The sequence below is a fragment of the Stegodyphus dumicola genome, chromosome 1, assembly GCF_044657685.1.
Source record: "Stegodyphus dumicola isolate Sdum_Otavi_A_Nest chromosome 1, ASM4465768v1".
Classification (NCBI taxonomy): domain Eukaryota; kingdom Metazoa; phylum Arthropoda; class Arachnida; order Araneae; family Eresidae; genus Stegodyphus; species Stegodyphus dumicola.
In genome coordinates, this window is record NC_140768.1 from 187,952,801 (window position 1) to 187,978,400 (window position 25,600).

General features: G+C 31.0%; 1 protein-coding gene across 27 annotated transcripts in view; it reads right to left on the reverse strand.

Moving 5' to 3' along the window:
* The window catches only part of trol (terribly reduced optic lobes), a 743,500-nt gene that overhangs the window by 191,910 nt on the left and 525,990 nt on the right, over window positions 1-25,600 (reverse strand). For all 27 annotated transcript variants that reach the window (XM_085823935.1, XM_085823887.1, XM_085823928.1 and 24 more), the window contains 2 exons: window positions 22,401-22,526; window positions 12,567-12,694 (listed from right to left, as the gene is read on the reverse strand). In XM_085823935.1, coding sequence (XP_085680061.1) covers window positions 12,567-12,694; window positions 22,401-22,526 — 254 coding nt within the window. The remainder of the gene's footprint in view (window positions 1-12,566; window positions 12,695-22,400; window positions 22,527-25,600) is intronic.

Genomic DNA, 25,600 nt, shown 5'->3' on the forward strand with positions numbered 1-25,600 from the left:
TTAGGCGGGCCGCAAAAAAAAAAAAAAAAAAAAAAAAATCAATATTCATAGAAACGTAGATTTCTTTCGAATAATAAAATAATAAACATATATATATATTTATATAGAAAAGAACAAGAAAAATTTAATGTTTACATCCTGATACTTGACATCTCTTCTCTGCTATTATCTTTCCTATTTCGGGAGAAATTTTGTTTGCAGTGATAACTTTCAACGCTGACTTAAGGTGAGCATCATTAATATGGTTTCTAATAAGAGACTTATTACCTTTCATGACTGAAAATAACTGCTCGCACCGATAAGTGCTACCAAACATGGAAATAATTTCATATGCGAATTTTCGAGTATTTTCAAACCTATAATTTAAATAACTATGAAATCCGTAACAATATGAAATACCTTTAAATAACTATGAAATCCGTAACAATATGAATTAAGTAATAATTAATAATAAAGCAAAGTGCATGCACATGCATGCACCAATATATCGTACAAAACTATGATTGGAAAACTGAGACCATGAGTTCGGCCACATTCGGCTATCGGGGATGCGTACAAGTTCTGAGTGCACGTGTCCCCCAAATGCCGAAGGTAGCTGAACGCAAGCTGCTCACACGCATTTGTAATTTAAGTAGTGTGTGTGTCAGCTCGCTGTGAGTAATCTAACAACACTGAATTAATTATCGTTAATTACTTAGCAGTAAACATTTCATTTTTTTCTTCATTGATATGTTATTTTATTATTATATATTATTATTTGCCGATATATTGATTGGGCCGCAAAAATATTTGTTGTGGGCCACGAGTTTGACATCCTTGCTCTAGAGGCTCAGTGGTCGTGCCTTGAAACCACTGCTCTTCACAATGGTGTTTGCATGCTTTTCAAATAGGAATGTTTATTTTTACCTCGATATAGAGAAGGGGCTCTGAAACCACAGAATTATTTTATTACTAAACAATACACACACTTGCCCAGTAAAAAAGGTCTTTCTTTTCCAGAGACTTTTCTCTGACCTCAACACACTTGCTCTCCAAGCTAGTATTGTATTGTGATTTTATAAATTATTTCCTGTGGTTTAAATTTAATGTAAATATACTTTGCTATAATGAAAAATAGAAATCGCGTAAAGTTTCATTTAAATTTAAAATATTTTCTGAATATTTTGGGATGAAATACAAATAAAATAAGTATATGAATGGGAAACAAATGATCTGTACCAAAGCCAAAAAGACCAAGCCAACCCCCCCCCCCATTAACATAAGGCACCACAAATTTCATGAAACTATTAAATAACGCTGGTCATATAACAGTGAAATTTAGATTAAGGCAGTGTACATTTTGTAGCACAAGGAACAAACCTCATAGAAGAAGATACACTGAGACATACTGAAAAAACACAGAGTCTTTTTTTTTATCCTTATTTTACTGAGTTTTTTTTTTTTTTTTTTTTTTTTTTTTTTTTTTTTTATCTATTTAGACAAGCGCCCTTATTATGTAGGTACTTATATTTTCACTGGGATAGAAAAATTACATAAATGTTTAAAATTTTTTCTACACAGTGCGACCACCACCCACAGAACAATGGGTAAAAATAGATTTTTTTTAATTCATGTATTATTTTTCTCTAGGATCATAACATTCAATTTCTAGAGTTTTTAGTTAAAAAAATTATAAAAATAATATCACCACGTCAAAGGGTTAAATGATTACTTAAGAATTACTTTTATTTTTTCCAGGAAAAAAAGTTAAAATATATTGCTGTAAAATTTTAAAATAAAGAAATTTAACTTTTTTTAAAAAAAATTTTGATTTTAAAATAAATTATACCTAGACCTTTTGCAAAAGATGATTCCAGACTTTCTAACTTTTGGTAGTTATAAAGAATTATATTTTGCATTAATAATTTTCAGATGTTGGAATTGTCATGATAATAAAGACAAAAGACATTTGTAAGAATGATAAATGCCAAGTTACCCTCCCCTCCCCGGTACAGATTTTTAATTATTACATATCGTTGCATATGAAAAGAAATAAATAAAAAAATAATTAAAATTTCATATATAAACTATTAGTGAGAATTATTTTCTTTAATATATTAATCTATGGATCATATAGTTCTCATAGCAACAAAAACAATACTGAAAGTCAATATTAAATTGCATCAATATGTTTTAGATCCCCTTCCTTCCAAAAAAAGATGGCCATTTTAAAATGATAATTTTATCAACCTCAAATAATGACTCAGTCATAGCTGATTTTAAAAATATGATGTACAATACAAAATAAAATGGTAATGTAGTTACCATAAACATTTAAAAAAAGTACTGTGGAAAAATAGTAAATACTAAGGAAAATTAAGAAAGGGCAAGGTGAACATATAGAAAAAGAATTTTAGGTGAACAGACAGAAGAGTTTTTAACAAAATAAGCTAACTGGTCATTTCCAGAACACTCAATAATATTGAAAATGTCAAAACAACTACAGTGTTTATTTTTGTGATAATGAAGATTTCATATTCATTCTGAAATACACAAAATATATAAAGCTCATTTTAAATGATTAAAAATATAATACAGACTTAGACATCAGAACAACAATTATACACATGCAATTCTGTTTATTGCACATAAAGTATGACTTTTTCCTGCTTTTCATATGGAATAATATTAAATTTTGAGTTTAAAAAGATTCATCATGAGCATTTATTCTGCTCCAAGCACCTTGGTTTGTGAGAACAATTCATTCTGAAAATGTGCTCACAATCCAAACCAAATTATATCAAAGAAATTTTACCATAAGAAATAATGGAAACTCAGATGATTTTGTTCCACAACTCAAAAATATTCATAGAAAAATAATTACTACAATGAATAAAAAGTAAAATATATAAAACAAATTAATTTGCATTTTACCTTTAAAAAATTTATGTCTAACTATCAGAATCACTACTATCTACTGGTTCACTGAATTTTTTGGGGAGGAAGGAGTTGCAAATTAAACAGTTATTTTATTGAATGGCAACTGCATTTGCCTATCATTAAACATAATCATTACTCACATTACTATAGCCATAACAGATTTGTGTTTTTCAACAAAATTCTGCACTCTTTCAAACATTTCATATATTTTCCTAACCTCACTTCATGTAAAGAATTTCTTTGCTTTTTAATCCTCCTCCTCCTAAAATAAGATATCCTCCACAAATTCTTGCTGTTGCTCATGATGCAGAGCCATCAGTTTGACAATGGCAACATACTAACTATGATCCTTTTTCAAATCTTGAATAAAACCCTTATTTATTTCCACCCCCATAGTTTTCGCAGGAACACAATTCCATCAACAACTGGCAGCTTTAGTTCAGAGCAAAACTATCAAAGTAATGTCCAAGAACTATCCTGGTGACACAGTTCTAAATTTTATAAATGATCACGAGGCTGTTGGTATTATTAAGCTATTGCGAGGGGAAAAAATTCACTTTGATGAACATAAATTCTACAAATAAATCATTTTTAAGGCCCTGAGAATGAGCAGTAGCATTATCCATTAACAAGACTTTGATACAATACTTTTCTAAAAGTTATGTCTTCACTATAAGGTATTTATTTCTAGGACTATTCATTTCTAAACGGTATTTCTAGGACTTCAACATAACGTTTATCTGACTCTTTTGCACATGCTTAAAGACTTATAGACTCAAGGAATGCTACACAACCAGTAGCTTGATTTTGAAATCCCCACCAGCACTATCTAACAGTAAGACAGAAAATTATCTTTCACAGGCTTGTGGTTGGAAACTGCATTCTCTTATCAAAATCGCAGTAACAAACTTGTATTTAGCATACACATATTAAAGCACTCAATTAATTTCGAGGACAGCTAAAGGTCCTTCCTCATCAGAAGAATGAAATTACTTGAAAGAGAGAAAAAGAAGAAAAATAAAGCATCAGCAAAGGAGTCTCAGAAACACGTGGTCATTATCAGCACTGCACATGGTCGTAACCAGATTTTGAATCTAGGACTTCAACCGGATTTTCAATCTAGGAGTTACACTGGCCGCCTACTTTTACTGAACCAGGCTATCTGATCAAACATATAACACATAGACTAAAACGCAAAAAAAATCAGCATCAAAAAACGCAAAAAAAGTCAAAAAATAGGGAGTGAGGGGCAACTGCACTTTCACGCACCAAGTCTGAACCTTGAATGCATTCTCTTATGCATGCCATGTAGCTCCTTTTTGGTACCCTTCTTCAAAAAAACCCATCTCATCGCTGTTAACCCTTTGACTATGAATTTAAAAAAAAAAAAAAAAACTGACCACGTTTTCTATCCAAGTGAACAAAATATGTCATGAATAAAGTAAATTTAGCATTTGGGATTTTTTTGACAAATGGTTTTCAAGCCAAAGGTTGGGACACATATATCCCACATATAACGGTCGACTTACTATAAGCACACCTATAATTCTAAAAAACTTTATTATATGAAATAGATTTGCTTTGTATGGTACAAGGTAAAGCATTCTTTGCATTACCCAACATTACACATTGGGCAAGTCATTCCGGATTAGGGGTTTTTCCAGATTATAGATCATCAATTTAAATCTGGTAAGATGGCAGGCAGAAATTATACAATTAAAAATATGAAACCATAATTTATGAAATAAAGTGCAATTATGATCTCAAGGGGTAGCAAAATTTACAAAAAAAAAAGCTTAATATTTATTTGTTTAATTTATTAAACATTTCTTTCAATGTAAGTTGCTTAAGTTGCTTTTACTTGTTTTTTGTGCTAATACTTTCTCTTTAATTCTATAAACAGACATAATTTCTTGTTAGTTACGGAGTTCCACTGTTCAAGTCCTGTAATTGCTGTGTCGAGAATACAGACTAATTTGTCAATCAAAATTTTTTCGTTTTCAATAACCTCTCTATCACTTTCTTCACTATCGGAAATGGTATTTTCTGGATCTAGAACCACACAACAGATTTTGCCATCCGCTAATTGATTGATGATTGGGGTATTGCCGTCAAAATGAAAAACTTCTGTTATATCATCTTCATTTATTACTGCTTCTCCACATTTCTTTACAAAATCCAATAACTGGAAAATTTCACCTTTAGTTTGCGATGTCCGAAAACCTTCAAATTTGCGGCTAACATCTTAATCGTCCTCACCTTGAAATATGGTAGCTGGCCATAAATTATGCCAAGCATTTTTTAACGTATCTGGAAACACATCCTCCCAATGCGCATGAATAAACGCATTACGCACATGCATAAAGCATACAAAAAAAGTGTAAGGATCCTAAGTTTTACTAACATTTAGTTTTATTTTAAAACTGTACTATCACTTATTTTCTGCTTCCGGCCAGAATCAAATGCTTTAACTTGTTTATGCAAATTGTCTTGCTAACGCCCAAGTATTTAAGTTATGGCTTTTTGCCAAGAGGGAGAGAGAAGGAGATTTAGGAAGCAAGCCACTTGCCACTGCAGTTCTACGAGTCTTCACTCAGTTGCTGGTTGCCTTTAAGGCCAGCAGTTTAGCCCTCTTGATATTTGAAAACATATAGTAGTTTCAGCAACTTGGCGTACTACATGCGTACCCTTTTAAATAAAGGCCAGTCTTAATGCTAGGCATTTGTATACTAATTCAAAGTTAGCTTTTAGTTAGAGTTTTAGTTAGTAGTTTTATATTCTTATGTTCAGACCACAAGTGGTTGGTCTCTGTATCCTGAAGTTCGGGAGTACCTGTAAAGTATTGAAAATAAAGGGTTTCGTATACCCTTCTTGCTTGTGTTGTCTACTCCACACATTGTTGAACATAGCTTGAGTAAGCTCCCTGTTCCTATTCAGGAACATCATGTTCCCAAAGCAAATCAAGGAAAACACAAGTCTTGACAAATGGTTTGTACCTTTGAGGTCCAGATTATAGATCTTTCTGGATAATGGACGTCCGGATTACGGACTTTGTACTGTAATAATAATTTGCACATGAGTTAACATTTTCTTCAATTTGCAAGTCTTTGTAAAGCAAACTTGTATCTTCACGAATTAGAAAAAATCGAAGCTAAAAAACTGTGGGATTAGGGCCATTTTATAGAAATTTTGTGGAAACATAATAATATTCACCTAGATGCACTAGAAAGATAATAAATATGCTGCAACAGTATGCATAAACATTATGTAGAGAATGAGTTACCTCATCCCTAGCACACAGCCAATAATCTTGGAAGACAAGATATCTCATCCACAGTTGGCGAAAAGTGTTACATCAGAAAAAATGCAGATTAAATCAATATCAACATCCATCGGTCCAACCCTTACAAGTCTTGATTCAAAAAGGTAATTTGGCAAAAATTAAATAAAATTTAAATAATTAAACAGCAAACTGAAAACAAAATTTAAAATTGCTTTCTAAATGTGCATGCAAATAAATACTGCAGTTCTTAATAATGTAAGTAATTTTGTGAGTAGCATAAAGCAATCAATAAATGAGAATCCAAGTCACGTATTGAGAACAATAAATAAACATGTTTACTATTATTAATAAAAATAATTACCATATTTGACGGCATATAAGACGCGCCCTTATTTAGAAGGCCACACACATTTAGATGTAGAAAACGTTATGTGTGTCTAGACCTTTATCCGGGCTAAAAATGGCATTCAGTATTGAAAGTTAACCTGTGTCCTTCATGTATAAGACGCAGGTAACTTTTTTTGAGACCAAATTTAAGAAAAAAAGTGCGTCTTATATGCCGTCAAATACGGTAAATTAAAATTTCTTAATTAAATTTAAAAAAAACTTTTTTTAATTCAATCAAGGTCACAGTTACATACATATTTCAAACAAAATTTTCAATAATATTCCATTTCCTATTTTTGGCTTCATTTCATTGATTTGCTGGTTAGTTATTTTTATTTTATTTAAATTTAGGCAAAAAGACATTTTTTACTTTTTCAGTTCCACCCTGTAAGGCATGGACCAACAGATGCACATACTGATTTTATCTAAATTTTTTCTTGATTTAAAGATTAATTTTATACATTTGCACATTTGACTGTTCAGAAACAGGCTTTTTCTCTTATGTCGCTTGGTACACCAAACCCTGATGCTCTGAGAAAGGTAAAATCTCTTCGCCTTTATCTTTTTGCATTTTCATGTGCACAAGGTAATTTCTGTAGAAATCTTGTTTTTATACTGTTTTGGTTAGTCTGAAGATTTCGGAACAGCTCTCATATAGTTTTTGTTTGTTTGTTTTTTGTAATGGTTATTTGCATCAGCTATTTTGTGTCAGAATTTTATATCAAATTGAACGCGATATTTGAATTTGCTTAGCTAATGTTTTGATTTTAATAAATATTAGCAATGAATTAATGCAGTTCACAGCACATAATTTAGGTTTTGGTACTTGAACTTAATTTTTCTGTTAATTTAAATTATTTAAATTTACATACATACATGTATATATATACAGAGAGAGAGAGAGAGAGAAGGATAGATTTTCCTATCAACCTCTTTTTACAATTATCAGATTATTATATTTCCATATGATTATCCATTGTATATGATAATTGTTACAATTATCAGATTATCATATATCAAGTTACTTCTGCCCAAATCTGATTAAATTATTAAAGTAACTAAAATAACTAAATTTTAGATTTATAAAAATTTGCACTCTGCCTCATGAAGATAAGAATTTTTAACAAGAAAAAGTCATACATTAATTATGTGATGCACCAGAATACCATGCATAATAAAATATAATAAAACAGAAAATATATCAAAATCCACTCTTGCAAATAACTTCCCTCTCATTTTTTAATGCTTTAGTAAATATATGACACAATACCATGATAAAGAAAAAACACTATTTCACAATGTGTGACATACATTAATCACAACACAAGCATTACATCATTTAATTATAGAGTCTTAAAGATAATGAATCAAAAACATGCTAAACACATTATATCATGCAGAAAACACTTATTTGCACATCAATGTTACCATTCAGATAGCAAGGAATGACTTCTGGTGTCCAACAGACTGAGACAATGCAGAGAAGAACATAACATTTTTATTTTATTCAATTACATGGTATTAATAAAATACTGCTGTTTAAAAAAAAATACGGAAACTGGTCATCTTGTATTTAACAAAAAATTTTATAGTAAAATTAATCATTAAATTCCATTTTTTTTCCTGAAATAACTGTCCTATATCCCATTAGTAAAATTACATTCTTTTTTGAAATAACTGACTTAAAGCATATCAATATTCCAGGCTGGCACCACAGTTCGTGCAACTGTACAAGGTGACAAAATTTTGGAGACACTAAGCACCAAAAAGCCTAACACTTGCTCTATATGTAAATAAAAAATTAAGTTAAAAAAATTCTGAAATATAATCATAGCTTTAAGTCTGTACATACAAGAAATTGAATTTTTATGAAAGAACTGTATTATGTAATGGCTTTTAAAATTTAATGTATTTATTATAAAATATTTTTAATATAAATCTTGTTATTAAATTACACTTAGCTTATATTCACTTAGCACTTATTACACTTAGCACTTAGCTTATATACTTGTTAAGCAGCTGATTAATTTTGAGTAACCAAATTTAGAAGCTATGGCTTTATAAACATCTTTCACTGCTCAGTTGTATAGATTCTTATAAAAATCTTTAACAAGGTATAGTGTAAATTACATTTAGTAGCTGCATTATAAATTATATTAAATAAATATATTGCCATCAAATAAAATAACATTTCACAAGCAATATATATAATGTTTTCACATCTCTCATTTATCTCTTATAATTACATATAATTTATGCTTAAATTTTAAAAGATAAATTTAGGATCTAATCCAGTAAAACTAACAAAAGCTTTCAGAATTTGCAAGTAGTTAACTTGTGATGTGGAGAAAGGTGGTAATATTGTAAAAGTAATAAGAGGCAAATGGAAATATTAGACCCCAAACGTTTTTAACATCAAAAACTGGCACTTAAATATGAGTGTGCATATGTACAAATCATTACATCACTTTATGTTAATAATTACTTAAAAATATATGTATAAAATTTTAAAGAATAGAGAGTTGAAGCTTTATGCTACTAAGACAGCCCTATTATTATTTCTTACAAATAAACTCTTCTTTTATAAGAAATAAATTATTATTTCTTATCATAGAAATATGAAATAATAATTATTATTTCTATTATTATAAAAATAACAATAGAAATAATAACTATTTCCCTGTTATTAGTTCTTAAAATTATTCTTATAAAATATAATTATTATTTCTCATAAACTTTTCATATGATACTCAATCACTTATTTAGATAAGTTTTAGTAAGTATTCTTTGCCTTTCTACTTTTACTTTTTTAGTTTATTTAATTTGTGCATTTTGCTTAATGTTTTAGTATGTTCAGTGCTTAGGTATCTGATCTTTATTATTTTTATTACTTTTCATGTGTTTGTTTCTGAGAGAATGAATGCACGTAGGAGTAGTTTTGAACTAATTTGAGACTCTCTGTTGATCTTATTTATCAAAATTGGAAAATTGTTTAAGACTGTGTTAAGTCTCAAATTGTCCAGAGGATCACAAACATCTATTCAGAACTCATTAATCGACTGAGTTTAGTGTTTCAAGCACTTACCTCTTGACAAGTTCTGTTTGAAGCAGTAAACAAGGGAGACTAATATTTTGTTTTTCGTATTTCATCAAATTTCTTCCTAGAAAACTTTGTGTTCATTTTTTACTGCTGCTTTTATGGTTTTTGTTAATTTTAATTTTAGTTTTTAAGATCTCATTTAATTTTAAGATATTAACTTGTTAGAGATTAACATACAAAAGACTTACTTATTTTCATAACATTAAGTTATTCACTACACCTTCTCCTTAGATAGGATAATCAAGATTAATTTAAGCATCCCTCAACAATCAGCTAGTAGTTATGTTGATTTGCTTTGTGAGGACCTGACAATTTTAATCAAATGTTCTATTATTGTATTGCATTATGTTAGTTTTTTATGTTATTAATTTCTACACTTTATATTGCTTTACAATAAGAAAATAAGGATTATTAAAATGGGTAAATATTTCATTTTAAAAGAATTTCATGGATGTGTAAAGGAAAATTTTTGTTTTTATATTGAAAATAATAGTTCCTACAAAAAGACTTTGAAGACAAGGATTTAAAATTATATCACGATATTTAAGTAAAGATTTTTCAAAAACTGTGAGCATTTCTAATAATTTTTGGTGAACTTTCAAATTTGGATTGAAAACTTCAGTATAATCTAAAATTTGCATTCATCAGTCAAAAATGTTTTATTTCAAATTGAAAGAAAAATTTTATGATTTACTTTCCCCAAAAAACCGTATCTCCCTTGTTTTGCTAATGTTCTAATGATTTCTTCTAAAAAGGTTTTTCTATTGCTAAGCCTTTTTCTCTCTGAAGTATGTGTATAGGAGGGGGGATATGTAAGATTTAAAAAAAAAAAATCAACCTTTTAATTACTCATTTTAATTTGGTTACATCCCTTTTCCCTGGAATGTAAACTGTATAATATCTGAAAACTAATTCCGCATTATGCCATTTTAACCTTCAGAGATGGCTCTCATCCAGTTGCAGATCTCAAAATCTGAACAAAAGAACTGAGTTTGTAAAAACAACTATTATAATTATGCAGCCCCTTTTTTGCTACTTCACTTTCTTGCTGGCAGTGTGTCACTTAGTTTCTGCTAATTATTTTCGATTGTTCTGAAAATGTAAGCTGTACAAAACTGTGGGAGCATCTTGCTTTATTAAAAAATCAAAATTATGCCCCCAAATCAGTGGTCATGACCAAAAGAAGTTTTCAGTTTTCTCATCATCAGTATCTACACAGTAATATGAATCCTTAAGTCATCTCTACACAAAATTCTCACAAATATATTTAGGCATTTCAGGCCAAAAATAATTAAGCAAAAGTCTGACCATCCAGCAATAAACTAATCAGAATATTTAAAAAACTTTTCAACAAAACTTAAACAAATGCGAGACTGATTAAAGCATTATAAAACATGTATAGGACTAGTACTAGCAAACCTGCTTATAAAAAATTAAAATGCAAAAATAACTGACTGACTCTCTTTCCGAAGATGTGGTTCCCCATCCCATTATTGTAGCCACTGAATTATTCCAAAAAATTATCCTTGGAGCAGGATGCTCCTCATATGTATCCTATACACCGAACTACTTCGGGCAAACAAGAACTGATATCAAATAATGTGCTCTACTGCCAATAATGGCTAAATGTGACATGACAATCACAAGATCTTCTCTATACTTTTATATAAATTCACTCATTTAAGTTTTTGTAAAAAAGTTACCTACTATTTATCTATCTTTCTCTCACATTTGAAAAAAATTATAAAAAATTGAGACCTGCATTATATGGAACAGCATGCAGGAGTATTTTCAAAATTACAGGATTATGACATGGAAAAGAATTGTTAACGGGTACAATAAGCAACTTTATTTGAAAATGAATGAACAATCACATGGTAGTGAGTAAAACATGATTAATATTAATACTATATGCATAACTTGCATCACATCACTGATTACCTAATTTTATAAAGAAAAGTCTGTTTCTTCACCTATCTAGAGATGGTAGAAGTTTGGTGGAATCTCTGTCAACTGTCATGGTTGATGGGATTTTATAATTGGTTAAGATGCTTTATATATTTTAAAGCCTATGAAAATACATCAGCTTTTATTTCTGAAATGCAATTTTTCCCCAAAATGTTATATAATTTAAAATTTAGACTTCTGATAACAAGTAAAGTGACTGTTTTTATAATCATCCAAAATTTATTCTTCCTATTCATTTTGCTTTGAATTGCAATTTTTATGCACTCAGCTATCCAGAATTTTCACATGTCTCGTATTCATCATTTCCTGAGCTTTCTGGATAGTTGAATTTTTACCATAATTCCATTCTTTGAAAAAAATAATGTTATTTTGAAAACCTATAGGAATCAAACAATGTCAAAATATTAATTGTTCAACTTTATAGACACTAAATGATAAAATGTCACTTGGTTTAATGTATTCATTCTAAGGTATATAAATTTATCTTGGACTAAAGGAACTGAAAGTATTTTCAATTTTATACCTTTTAGCAATTAAAATGCAGAAATTGAAAATACTTCATTTCAAATGTAAAGATACTTCCACTTGTAACTGTCTAAAATAATAATTTTTTGGGGAAGATTTAAAAAATTTGCATGCTATTTTTACGTAGCATCAATATATATATAAGCCAAATGAAATTTCCTATACCCCACCCCCCGACAAAAAAAAGGCCAAACTGTCAGGATTTAGTTTAGAAAAACCTATTTGTCATTTTTTGTAATTTAACCATTTTAGTGCAAGACATAATAAATAATTATTTATATAAGATACTTATGTTTAAATACAACTCAGATTATAAAACATTTCTTCTAAGACCGACATGTTTAAAAGACGGGAGTTTAAATTTCCTGTATGAAATATACATACTGATTAGGTGTGGTTATAAGAGGACAAGGACATGGTTGACAGTCACCAGGAGTTCCTTGCCTAGCATTGCCATAATAACCTCTTTTGCATCGTTCACACTGCCTTCCTTCTGAGTTATGACGGCAGTTCTACAGAAAAGATAAATATTAGTGCATGGCATAAAAAGACAAGTATTAATGGGCTTTTGAAGAGAATGTACTCGGATTTTTCCATATATGATAGAAGTTTTATATATAATAGAAGTGTGTAGAAAAGATTAACATTTACAGCACACAGAAAAGATAAACATTCTGATCTACAAGAAAAGAATGCAGTGTACAATATAAGGAAAATAACCTTTGCTGTATATAGAAAATATTAGCATTTATACATAAAAAGACAAACACTGATGCATTGTTTAAAAATAAAGATTAGTGCACTTATACAGAAAAAATTAACAGTAGTGCATTAAAATCTTTAGAAATTTCTTAAATTCTTAAAACTTTCTACTTAAAATTATCTTCTTAATAATTTTAAATTATTAAAAAGAAATCTTCAGAGCTCTCCCTCTCTCTATATATAGTATGTATTAACATGAATACCTGAACATTTAACAAAATGGTTACATAAATGCAAATATCAATACAAAGGAAACTTTGCACTGATATTTGCATATGTTCAGCAAAATGATAATACACATGTACTAAAAAAAGAAACTTCCACAGCATTTAATACACATAATAAAGAAGTAATTATTTATTTTAAAATTATCATTATAAACAAGTTAAACCATGCAAACAAAACATCACCCTTCTACAAATATTAAATTTAATCAAAACATTTTTAATGAAACAAGTTTTTTAGACTTTAATTTTTTCATTAATTAATTAACATTTTCAAAGAAATATTTATATAGAGTATAATTAAAATCATCTGAATTCCAACTATCTAAATCACTTTCAGTATTTAAGAAAAAAAAAATTAAGATGGAAAAGTAACACGATTCACAAAATAATGATTCTGTCTATGTGCATGATGTGTCTATGTATTCTGCCCTCTGCGAAGCTAGTGTAGGCGCATCGCAAACATTATTTGAATGATGAGTCACTGTCTAATAGTACAGTTCTATTACTGGCTACAGTATTGTCATCCATTGCCAGGTGGTTGGCCTGGCTCACCTGTTACTATTCGTTTTGATTACTAGTCGGTCAGTTTGTCATTGACCTACTAAGTACTGTGATGGTACTCCTTTCACGTTGGTGTGTTATTTTGTTTGCGAGTGCATTTTGTCTTCACTGTGGCTTTTAAAAGAAAATGTGTTCTGTTATCATTAGCAGATAACTAAAAGTTATAGAGCAATCAGATAAAGAAGTTACAGGTAAACAGTTGGCTAAGATGTACGGTGTTGGACAATCAACAATTTCAGACATTAAAAGGAGCAAATCTACACTTTTAAACTTCATGTCACTTCTTGGAAACAAAGATGGAAGTTCTACAAGAAAATCAATGAATTCAGCAACAACAAAAATTTAAAAGATATTGTTTTCAAGTGGTTTTTGCAGCAATGTTCAATGGGATGCCTAAGTTTGGGTCCGATTCTTTTTGAAAAGTTAAGACCTTAGCTCAGAAGCTTGGTTGTCCATCCTTTAAAGCAAGCAACAAATGGCTGCTAAGAAATTTTAAGTGCAGGCATGATATCTATGAATTAGATTTAAGTGGTGAGAAGTTATCAGCAGACTCCAAATCTGCAGAATATTTTATTGAAAATTTTAAAATTGCAGCAGACTCTTACGATCCTGAGTTTTTATACAACAATGAAGCCAGTCTTGTTTGGAAAGCTCTGCTTAAAACCACTTTAGCATAGTGTCCAGTACATATAGTAAAGATCATGTTATGGTACTTATCTATGTGAACTCTATGGGAAACCATGAAATGCTCCTTCTGTTGATACAAAGTGCAAGAGCATTTTAAAATGTTAAAAAGCTTCTCCTATTTTATAAAAACCAACCCAAAGCTTGGATGACTGCAGCATTGTTTACTGAGTAGTACGACGAAATTTTCATGCCTGAAGTGAAAAAGCACCAAAGATTGAAATAAAGCTGTTCTTTTTGCACCTGATAATAGTCATAAAATGGATGCAAGATGCACAGCTCCTTGAACCATCATGAAGAAACAAAACAAGCATAGTTATTTAGTGCAAATGCCACATAATAGCATAAAACATATCCATATTAATGAGATTAAAATGTTTAACATACAAACAACCAATGCTGGTGTTTATTTAAGAAACTGATGTTAATTTTGGTGAAATTAAAAATACCATTGTAATCTTTTAACTGTCATGCCCGAAATAATTTTGGGCACAGCACTGGTGTTCCAAAATGTCAGGCCCAAGTTTCACTCCAGACCTGATTTAGGGGCTTTGTCCTTGAAGGACTATTGTTTTCTTTTTGAGATTTTGCATTGAATCACTATAAATGTCCGTTTCACTTTTCAAACTATTGCCAACAAATGTTAGAGTCCTGCATTATATTTGAAGAAATTAAATAATGAAAAATCTGCATAAATGTATGTATATTTCTCGCATTGTGATAAAACAACGGTACATAGAGCCATCGAATTTTGAATAACGTAATCCTACTGCGAATATGGGCATATGGAAGCCAAAATTTTAAATTTGCAATTTGTTTTATTATCGACTTCATATTTTGTAAAACTTTACCGAACTTTTGATTAACAAACTCAAGGATTTCAAAGTGAGCAATGGCAACACTCTATGGAGGGAAAAAACCTCTGTATCTCCAGCGCGCGGAACTGTGTATTGGAAATTCTAAAGATATGCTCATTTTAAAATTATCTTGCGACATTGCTATTGAACTCAATTTTATGGTTTAAGTGCAAAGAACATGATATTTAATAAATAAACGTAACACACAAAACGTTAAAAAAACACCCACTTGGATGTAATTTAAAATATGGAACCTTTCAGTTTTTTTTGTGGGGGGGAGTGCCCGAATATACATAGTGAAAGGTTTATTTTCAATAGATGACAATTCAATAGATGACAGCACCAGGGTTGCCGCTCAAACAGGAGAATGAAATTCCCTGACTTTTCCAGGTTTTCCAGGTGTGTTTCAAGAAAATTCCAGTCTATCCGCGTAATGTACGTTGGCTGTGCTAAGATGTAAATTAATTATGGTATTAACTTGTATTGTGTAGCAAATTCATTTAATTATTCAATAACTCCCAGAGGATATTTATTCTTAATTATTCTTGGTATACTTTGTTTGATAATTTTGTTTAGTTTTCCACTTAAGAAACTTAATAAAATTTAAGATATATATATTGGATAACAAATGTATGTTTTATTTAATTATTACTCATGATCATCACCAGTTCAACACGAGGCTAATCCGGCCCTTATAAATCACAACGCAATGCTAAATAGTTAGGTTAGATTTTAGGTAAATTTAATTTGCTTGAGGTATGTTCTTAAAAGGCACCTTAACACTTGAAAACACAAATATAATTATAATAGTTGTTGTTTTCTCCACTGAAGATTGAGATTAGAATCTTCCCAATCTGGAATAAAATAAGGCTTTTTTTGCAGACATTCTGCAGCTAAACGAAAGAAAGAAATCTATTTTAATAAATTGAGCTATTTTATATTTATTTTGCAGCATACATAAGGAAAAAATATGTGCATTAAATTTCGTGATGGTATGTCATCATACTGCTATAATTAATTTCAGGATTATGCCAGAGAAAATTTCCTGAAATTTGGAAATATTATTTACTAATAATAAATAAATTTAGAGGGAAGAAGCAACATTAAATTATATGAATAACATAAAAATAATTACTTAAAAATTGAATTAGAATAATCAACGATATTTTAGCGAATATAGTTATATTACATGGCTAGCCTAGATGACTGATACTATTTTTTTATTTTACTGCAAAATGGCAAGGTATTTATTAAAAAGAAAAAAAAAAAAGGTTTAAAAAGATTTTGTGGTAAAATTCTAGTACACGGTAAGGCTTTGGCACGATTTTGAAAATTGTCGCCAAGACCAAAATGACCCGTTTACTGCGCATCAAGATGTCGCCAAATCCCATTATTATTCTAACCAAAGAACGTCTATGTAAAGAAGAAAAGGTTCCATACAAGTAAAATGCTACTACGCCGCTAGAATGCGGAGGGAAAATTTGCCAAGGGATTTGGCGACGGAACCTGGCGGCCAGAATTTCCCTCTCCGCGATGTGTACAGGAAATTGAGAAGCACGTGTTAAGAAGAAACGCTCTTTGACAAAAAGAAAACTACGAAAATCCGTTTTTAAATTATTGCGAAAAATCCAAGAAGAAACGTTTTATCAAATTACGTTTCTTCTTGGATTTTTCGCAATAATTTTAAAACGGATTTTCGTAGTTTTTTTTTTTTTTTTTTTTCCCTTGAAAATAACTAATCCATGAATTAATTTACTTGTGCGAAAAAATATTTTCTTTTCCTTTAGAGTTTAACCACTTGCGCTAAGACTAAACTTCACAGTTGCGGTGCCGTGCGCTACAATATAACAAGCCGTAAAGTGTCTCATTTACGCCGCTCCGCATCTGCAAGTGCAATCCAGAGCTGTAACTCGAGAAATAAACAATCTCGTTGTTAGGCTACGTGTGCACCTCGTTATTTTCATTTTTGCGATAAATGCTTATCGACGTGGTGTTCACGTCGCTCGCGGTTTGAGACAAAAGCATCTTGACGTGCGTGGCACGTCTTTTTAGCGCAAGTGGTTAAAGAAATTTTAAACGATATTCATTTTATGAACTCTTGATAACGTGGCCTTCGAACTTCGACACCGGTTTCGAGCTTTGGCGACAGATATATCAGACATGCACAGCTGTTTTCCCTCTATGATGGAACGGAGCCACAGCCACGTCTGTTGCAGAGAGGTTTTCCTTCTTTACAATACATACTCTTTGATTCTAACCTCCATGGTACCGTATACTAGGATTAAACCCATTTTGTTTTATACGAGAACAGGTACTTTCTTTAGTTCATGCACTGCACATGCGATTCTCGAAAATATTGGAAACCAAAAGTTGCGGGAAAGTTGCTTTGCCTTTCTAAAAGACAATATTGGAACTGCGAAAATTGGCTCTATGCCAGCTACGCGAATGACACTCACGTGATACATAATTCTCCAAAAAAGTTACCTCTTCCGACGTCGGCGCAAAAATCACTTTTTTTGGCGGGATCGTTGTATGAACTTCCCTGACTTTTCCAGATTTTGACAAAAATACTTAAATTCCCTGACTTTTCCCTGAATATTTTGGTCAATTTTCGAATTCCCTGACTTTTCCCGGTTCTCCCGGTTTTCCAGGTAGCGTGGCAACCCTGCAGCACTTTACTGAAGGTTTCAAAGGATAGAGGTTTATGTTCAAAGTGCACAGCATTTTTTATATTTTTTGATTGTGTGGCAAACATTTGATTTTTGCAATGAAAAAAATTGACAATTTCTGTACCTAAATCTTCAAAATAATTTCACAGTTAAAGGGTTAACAGATGAAAACTATCTTAATGGATATTTGAGCTGTTCTAAAATGCATGCTGGACAAAAACAAGCAATTTGTGCCTTACTTATCAGAAAACTACCATTCATCTCCCTAAATTGCAAAAATTGGTGAACATTAAATCAAATTGATACCCAGTATGCAAAAATCCAAGATGCAAAACCCCTAGCAGATTCCTAAAATTTTAAAAGAAGTACACAAACAAACTTGTTAGCATTAAGGCTTACTGAGACTAGTGGACTAGAGACTTAAAAGTGAATATGGATGTCTTGTTGTATGTGCATCAAAGAAAGACAGCACAGTAAGATTATGTGTAAACTTCCATTATCTGAATTCCAAAAATACCACATATTTTATTGATTGAGTAGGCAACTTCAAGTTTATACCTTTGCTTGAGTCCTTAAAAGGTTACTTGCAGATTAAAATGAATCTTTAATCGAAATACTTAACATCTTTTGTAATTTATCGGGACCAGTATGCTTTCAGAGTTATGCCGTTTGGTCTAAAGAATGTTGCAACTACGTTTTAAAGTACAGTGTTTTAAATAGCTTAGATTAAGCAAAACTTTATCATTAAACTTCAAAAATACAGCTCTGCTGAGTCTCAAGTGAAACTTTTAGAACTGGCATACCTAAAATAATTTTTACACATCAGGATACAAATTTCACTTTTAATTTTACAAAAGAATTTACGAAAAGGATAGGATCCTCTTCTATACTGTTTTGTTTGGGCAAAAACTGGCAAATATTTACCTCAACCTGAAAAGTGCTTGGAAGTAAAAACATTCTACCCCCCAAGACAAAGAAAGATGTAAGATATCTATTAGGTTTCCTGCCCTATTACTGACCATATGTCCCAAAATTTGCAGAAATACCCTTTGATAGGATATCCTAATGAAAAGCAAAGCTCTTTGCAAAGTCAAGGTGGACCGAAAAGACTTAACAAAATTTTGAAGAAAGTAAGAAAAGCTATTAGTGAAGCTCCTGATTGTGTTGCGCCAAATCTTCAACCTCTTTTACTATCTTATAAATGCTTCCAAGTGAGCCTTTGGAGTCTGTGATCAAACTGATGAAGACAGAATTGAGCGATCAGTTGCTGAGCAAGAACTTACATATACGAATCTGGAGTCCATGCAGAGAGCAACACTAACTCTGAAAAAATTTCCGTAATTTCCGGAAGAAACGCCATGGTGTTTGCGTTTTTAAAACTTAAATTTTCAGCGGCTGTGGCGTTTAGGTGCACTAAAAATAAAATATTTCCTTTGATGGTCATTGTGCATAGTTTGAATAACTTTGTCATTGTACATAGCTTGAATAACTTTGTCATTGTACATAGTTTGGATGGCCTTGTCATTGTACATAGACCACACTCAGTTGTTCCCACATAAAAGACCACTCAGTTGCATTTTGCGAACGTTATTTTGTTTACATTCTTTCCCTTGAATGGACCTACATGCCTTATTCACCCTAAACAGGATCTCAGAACAATAACATTCTCCCCCTTTCAAATCAGCATTCTCATCATTTTAAATAGTCTCTCTCCTCTTCCATTCGATGAATCTTCCAGGACCCATCCTCTCCCCACCCCTGCCTTTTCTGAAATTTTCTTTCGAAGGCAGACACGACTCCACCTGCCTCCCAATAACAAACTCTGACGCATTTCCCCTTCAGCATGAATCAATTTTTCTTGGCATTCTGCCAGATACAGATCCCATTAGTTTGGGTACAAGTACTTGCTAAATAGTTTTTAAGTAAGAAGGGAGCGGAAAATTTTTGAAAATGGCACCTAAACGGCACAGAAGCTATACTGCTGGTTTTAAGCTTAATGTAATTCCAAGTGCTGAACAAATTGGAAATAGAGCAGCAGCTCAAGAGTTTGAAGTGGACGAGAGATGTACTCGACGTTGGAGAACTGAAAAAGAAGAACTTAAAAATATGCCACAACAGAAACGAGCCAAAAGAAGTGGTACTGTAAGGTGGCCGAATCTAGAGGACGACCTTGCAAACTGGATAAAGGAGCAACGAAAAAAAAAAAAGCAATGGCAATTTCGACTGTAAAAATTTGCTTACAAGCAAAATTTATAGCAAAGCAAATGAACATAAATGATTTAAAAGGAGGGCCTTGCTGGTGTAGCAGATTTATGAAAAGAAAAAATATTTCTGTGCGTACTAGAACAACAGTCGGACAACAATTACCAATGGACTGGCAGGATAAAAAGGCATCTTTTCTAAAATATGTGATAAATATTATTGACAAAAGAAAACTTCTTTGGTCACAAATAATAAATATGGAGGAAACGCCGTTAACTTTCGACTCTCCTGCAAACAGAACTGTTGATGAAACTGGTGCAAAAACTGTATCTGTGCTTACGATGGGGCATGAAAGAACGTCATTTACATGTGTGTTAGCTTGTGCCGCAAACAGTGACAAGCTAAAGCCGACGATCATTTTTAAACGGAAAACTATTCCGAAGGGAGATTTTCCTAATGATGTAATTATTTGTGCAAACGAGAACGGCTGGATGTGCGAAACAATCATGCATGAGTGGTTACAAAAAGTTTGGCCGTGTCATAAGGGATCTTTTTTCCAACCAAAAGGGTTATTGATAATGGATTCCATGCATGCTCATTTACTTGAGTCAGTGAAAACCAGATGTCAAAAATTGTCTACGATCATAGCAATAATTCCTGGTGATTGACAAAAATCTTACAACCATTAGATTTGTCAGGTAATAAATCCTTCAAAGCTGAAGTCCGAAAGTGGTGGGAGTGTCGGATGAGTGAAGGATTGCATACGTATAACAAAAGGGGTAAAATTCGTAGCGCATCTTATGAAGAAGTTGCAAAGTGGGTAGGAAGTGCATGGAAATCAGTAAAAACATTGCCAATAATAGCAGGATTCAAAGAAGCTGAAATTATATCTTTAGATAAAGAGACTGTAAACCAAGAGGATGAATGTGACGATCTGGAAGACTTGGACTTAGATCAGGATTTATTAAATCTTTTTAATTCAGAAAGTGAAGAATCAGATTTTGATGGCTTCATATGATGTATAGTTTGCTGTAATTCCTTTTGTAAGTAAAATTTAAAATTTCCTTTTGTAATCCAAATTTAAAATTTCCTTTTGTAATCCAAATTTAATGTTTTGTTGTTGCACCATTTTTTATAATATAGTTTGAGTATTACAAATATGGACTTCTTTAGTGGGTAAATATAAGTATATTCGTGAACGTAAATATATTTTCAACATTTCTTACCTTTAATTTATTTTTGAATTATGGCTTAATTTCATGCATTTTTCTTTAACTGATATGTCATATATGAGGACATAGGTTGAGATTTTGCATCTATATGGCCCACGACGATGTCATGCGCAATTTTAATCTATTGCAGCGTTTACGTTGATGCGGCGTTTCTGTGTAATTTAAATTTTTTTCCTGTCATTTTTATCGAGTGCGGCGTTTACGCTGATGCGGCCTTTCTTCCGGAAATTACGATAGTTGATTTTAGGTAAAGTGTTTTTTTTTTTTTAAATCATGGCTGTTGAGCACCCATTTGAACAGGGAAGCGTGAGGCACTAGTGGCATTTATGGATAGCAAGGACATCAGGGAGATGCAGAAAAAAACAGCAGAACACACTGACTAGTTCTTTTTTTAAAGAAAATCTTAATAAGAGATGTGTGAACAATGTATGTAAAATATAGTTAAGTACAGTTGAGTTGTGTTACTGTAAATAAAAACATTTAAAAAATATAAGCTTATCAGCGACACCAAATAATGCACAAAAAGAACACACAATCACAATATTAAATTTTGTCAAGTTTTTTAATACTTATGCAGTAATGCTTATATACTTTATATTGTTGAAGATTTCACTTTAGCATAAATTTGGAGGTGGAGAAGCAGCAGAAATTAATTTTCCTTCCAACCTGCTTAAAATTCTGCTTCTGCATAAATTTGGAATTAAATTTCTCCTTTGGCTCAAGTGTTCAGTAAGAAATTAGAAAAATCAAAATATTTTACCTCTTCTCCTGTTGGTGGTAATTTGAGACTATATATATATATATATATCATTATTACCAAGCATTGATTTTACAGCATATATTCATAAGTATATACTTTGGAATAAAAATTACAGCAATCAGAAAACTGAGCAGCTACCATATTTGGAATTTTATTTCCCTCTGAATTCTAGAGGTGGCTTTATAAATTTTTTATCACTGAAAAGAGGGAAAAAAAATTTAAGTAAGGGAAAATCTCAATTTTTTTAAAAATTATTATTATTACCAAACATTCTCCAGTAGATGGATCACACAAGCTGGAATGGCCATGGCAGTTACATGGTACTCTAGATGGCACACAGTCTCCAAGACCACTGCCAGTTGTTCTTCTAGAGTAGCCTTCTGAACACTCCTATAAAAATAATAGAAGAAACATATTGATATATTTTGTGCAACAATAGCTATATACACACCTACATATACATACAAAAAGTCAGAAAATTATGAGTGATTATAGTTTAATGCATCTTCTCTTCTATGTCAGTTATGAAAATTCTTTTCTATAGATATTTTAAAATTTTGCCCAAAGAAATATACTTGAAGGGCCAGGAATTGGATGTCTATGTGAGAACTACAGATAACATTATTTAAATAAATTCTTATACTGATGTAATGGGAAAAGAAGAAAAAACTTGTAGCAGTCTGAAACAGAATTTCTACCAGTTTATTATTCTGAATGCAAAGTTTAGAAAACTTTTAGTTTTCAATTGGGAAATTCATGACCTGATGGATTATATAACAAATATATAGCAGTACAAAATGCTGTGATTGACTACTAGGAAAGAATTTTAAGCTCAATGCAATGAGTTATTATGCTAAGAAGGCGATTTGATCTGGTCATTCAAAATAGCAGAAATATTGACAGAGCACATGTATGTTAACATTTCTAAAACATTAATATAGATATGATGCTGCTTCAACTGTTAAATAGGCTAATGAAGCTTATGTAAGAGACTCTCATCGTAGTTCTGCCAGTTTCAAATGATACAAAGATGGAGAAATTTAAAAATGCAGATTAAATATAATTATTTAATTTAAGCAAAGTATGTGACAGCTAACTTCCTAAGCTACACCATTTTCAAAAATGGAGTCCAAACATCTCATACTTCTCTCTTCCTACACCTTCTTAAGAGTGCTTTAAACTTTATAGATGCTTAGTGCCATAAAAGCACTGCAATCACCCATATCCCTATACTGCCCTGGATTTGAACTTGGATCTAACAACTTCTGCAGTCAATCTCTATTACATAAGCATTTCAGAGAAGAATGCAAATCTGCTTTCTGGTGTTTGTTAATTCCTTCCACTAATTATTTATTAATGGAATTCCATTTATTAATGAAATCCACTAATTCATTCCATTCACTAATTATTTATGCCTCTAAAACTCCTCAGTAAAGTGCAAGAGTCTGTTATTCATATAAACTTAATGTGGAAACTGCCAGTATTATATCATTATGCTCACAAGATTGTGAAAGACTCTGAAAATATCTTAGATTTCATCTTGATGAATTCTACACCATTCGGCACTGGAACAAAATGAAACAATACAGCCATGCAAGATGATGCATAATTTATTTTGAAAACCTGAATCACACCTTGACTTATTATGAAATTCAGATCTTTCACTAGATCTCTAAATAATTAAAAGCTTTCAGATCCCCAACAATACCTTGGTGATTTAGGAAAAAATGCATACAATACTCTTTTACTATAAGAGCAAAATATCTCAATTTAAATGCATAGGTATAACAAAAAAAAAAGTGTGCAGCTCAAAGGAAAATACTTAGAGAAAGATGCAACTGGAGGATTCTTCAAAATGACATTTACGGGAACTTTTCATTCGTGCCTGATAATTATATAGTCAACCTTATTTTTAAATATTTTTTTAAAAAACAGCAGCATAAATAGCCTCTCATTAACATGATTATAGATCTGGAGAAGCAGGAACTTGAATTTTGAATAATGCCAGCAACCTGTAATTGAAATAATGTGGCTGTAATTAAAATAATAGATTATATTCTATAACAGATGAAGAAATAGCCTTGAACATTATTAAATTCAAGATTTCTATGATAATTCCTTTTTAAAGATAACAAAATTCAAAGCAAGAAAATCTTCCTACATATTATGCATATTCAGTGAATTGAATAAAATTATTTAAGTTTCATTTATGAATAAAAAAAAAACCTATTGAATATTACTACATGAAGTAATGAAACAGATACACACAGATTGCTTTTTTTATAAATAATATTTAAGTCAGCTTTCCTAGGAATAAAATTTTAAATTTTTTAATACATATAATGGAAAAGGTTTTAGATATGTGCAAACAGCTGTAGAGTCAATACCACACTCTTTTGAAAAGAATAATGAAATTAAATAATTTAAATAAGGAAAAAACCTAATCTACTTTATTTTCTCAAATAATTACTTATTTGTCCATTTTTATGATATGTTCTTTAAATTCAAAGTAATATATACATAATCATCTTTAAAAATAGTTATCAAATTTAACAAAAAACAAACCAAGCTTGAGCCTGAAGCTTTATATTGCTAATTAATATAGCATTAATAATAAATTATGTATAGTTTGTCTAAGATCTATGACATAGTTTTAAAATGGTTTGAAGATATATAGAGAATATTTGTGATTTTTTACTCATTGTATTTTTAAAAGTTATGTAAAGTTAACAAGTTTAATCATTGCATTTTGAAAAGTAATTTATTACCTGACTGTGTAGACAATTCTTTATGACAAGAACTTAGGAATTTGCTTTTAATGTTATATTTTACATTGTTCAGTTAAGAAGGCAGCTCCAAAATTAGGAAATTGTGCCTCTGCACCAGTCAATGTGAATAAAGTATTTCTGTCCTGTAAACATGTTTACTCAACCATCCATCTGTTCTCTAAATTCCTTCTCTGCGATTAATTTCTCTTCCGAAAGAAAAGTTTTATTCCTTATAATAATGAAGAATTCCAAAGAAATGTAGCATCTAATTTTGTAGCATACAATACATAACAACTTCTATAAACCTTTTATTTCATTATGTGATAAGACCACGGGACTAACTGCAAGATGGTGTTTTAAGTAATGTATGAAAGTTCTGCAATTTTTCACTTTTTAATTAAAAAAATACTTACTCGTTATTTAATTGTCATACCTGCACAACAAATACTGCATAAACAAGCAAAGCACTGACAGTCAAACAAAGGATATTTCAGCCTGCTATGCAGAAATACAATATGAAAATGAAGGGGAAAAACAAATTTAGAAAAATAAGTCTGCTATGTATCATGAACGTATACTGCTTTCTATCAATTATTCATAAATCTCACCAGAAAGTAGAATTCATCACTGTTGCTGCACCATTCCTACCACTCACCAATTACGTTTAAGACTAAATTCTTCAGGCGCACCATACTT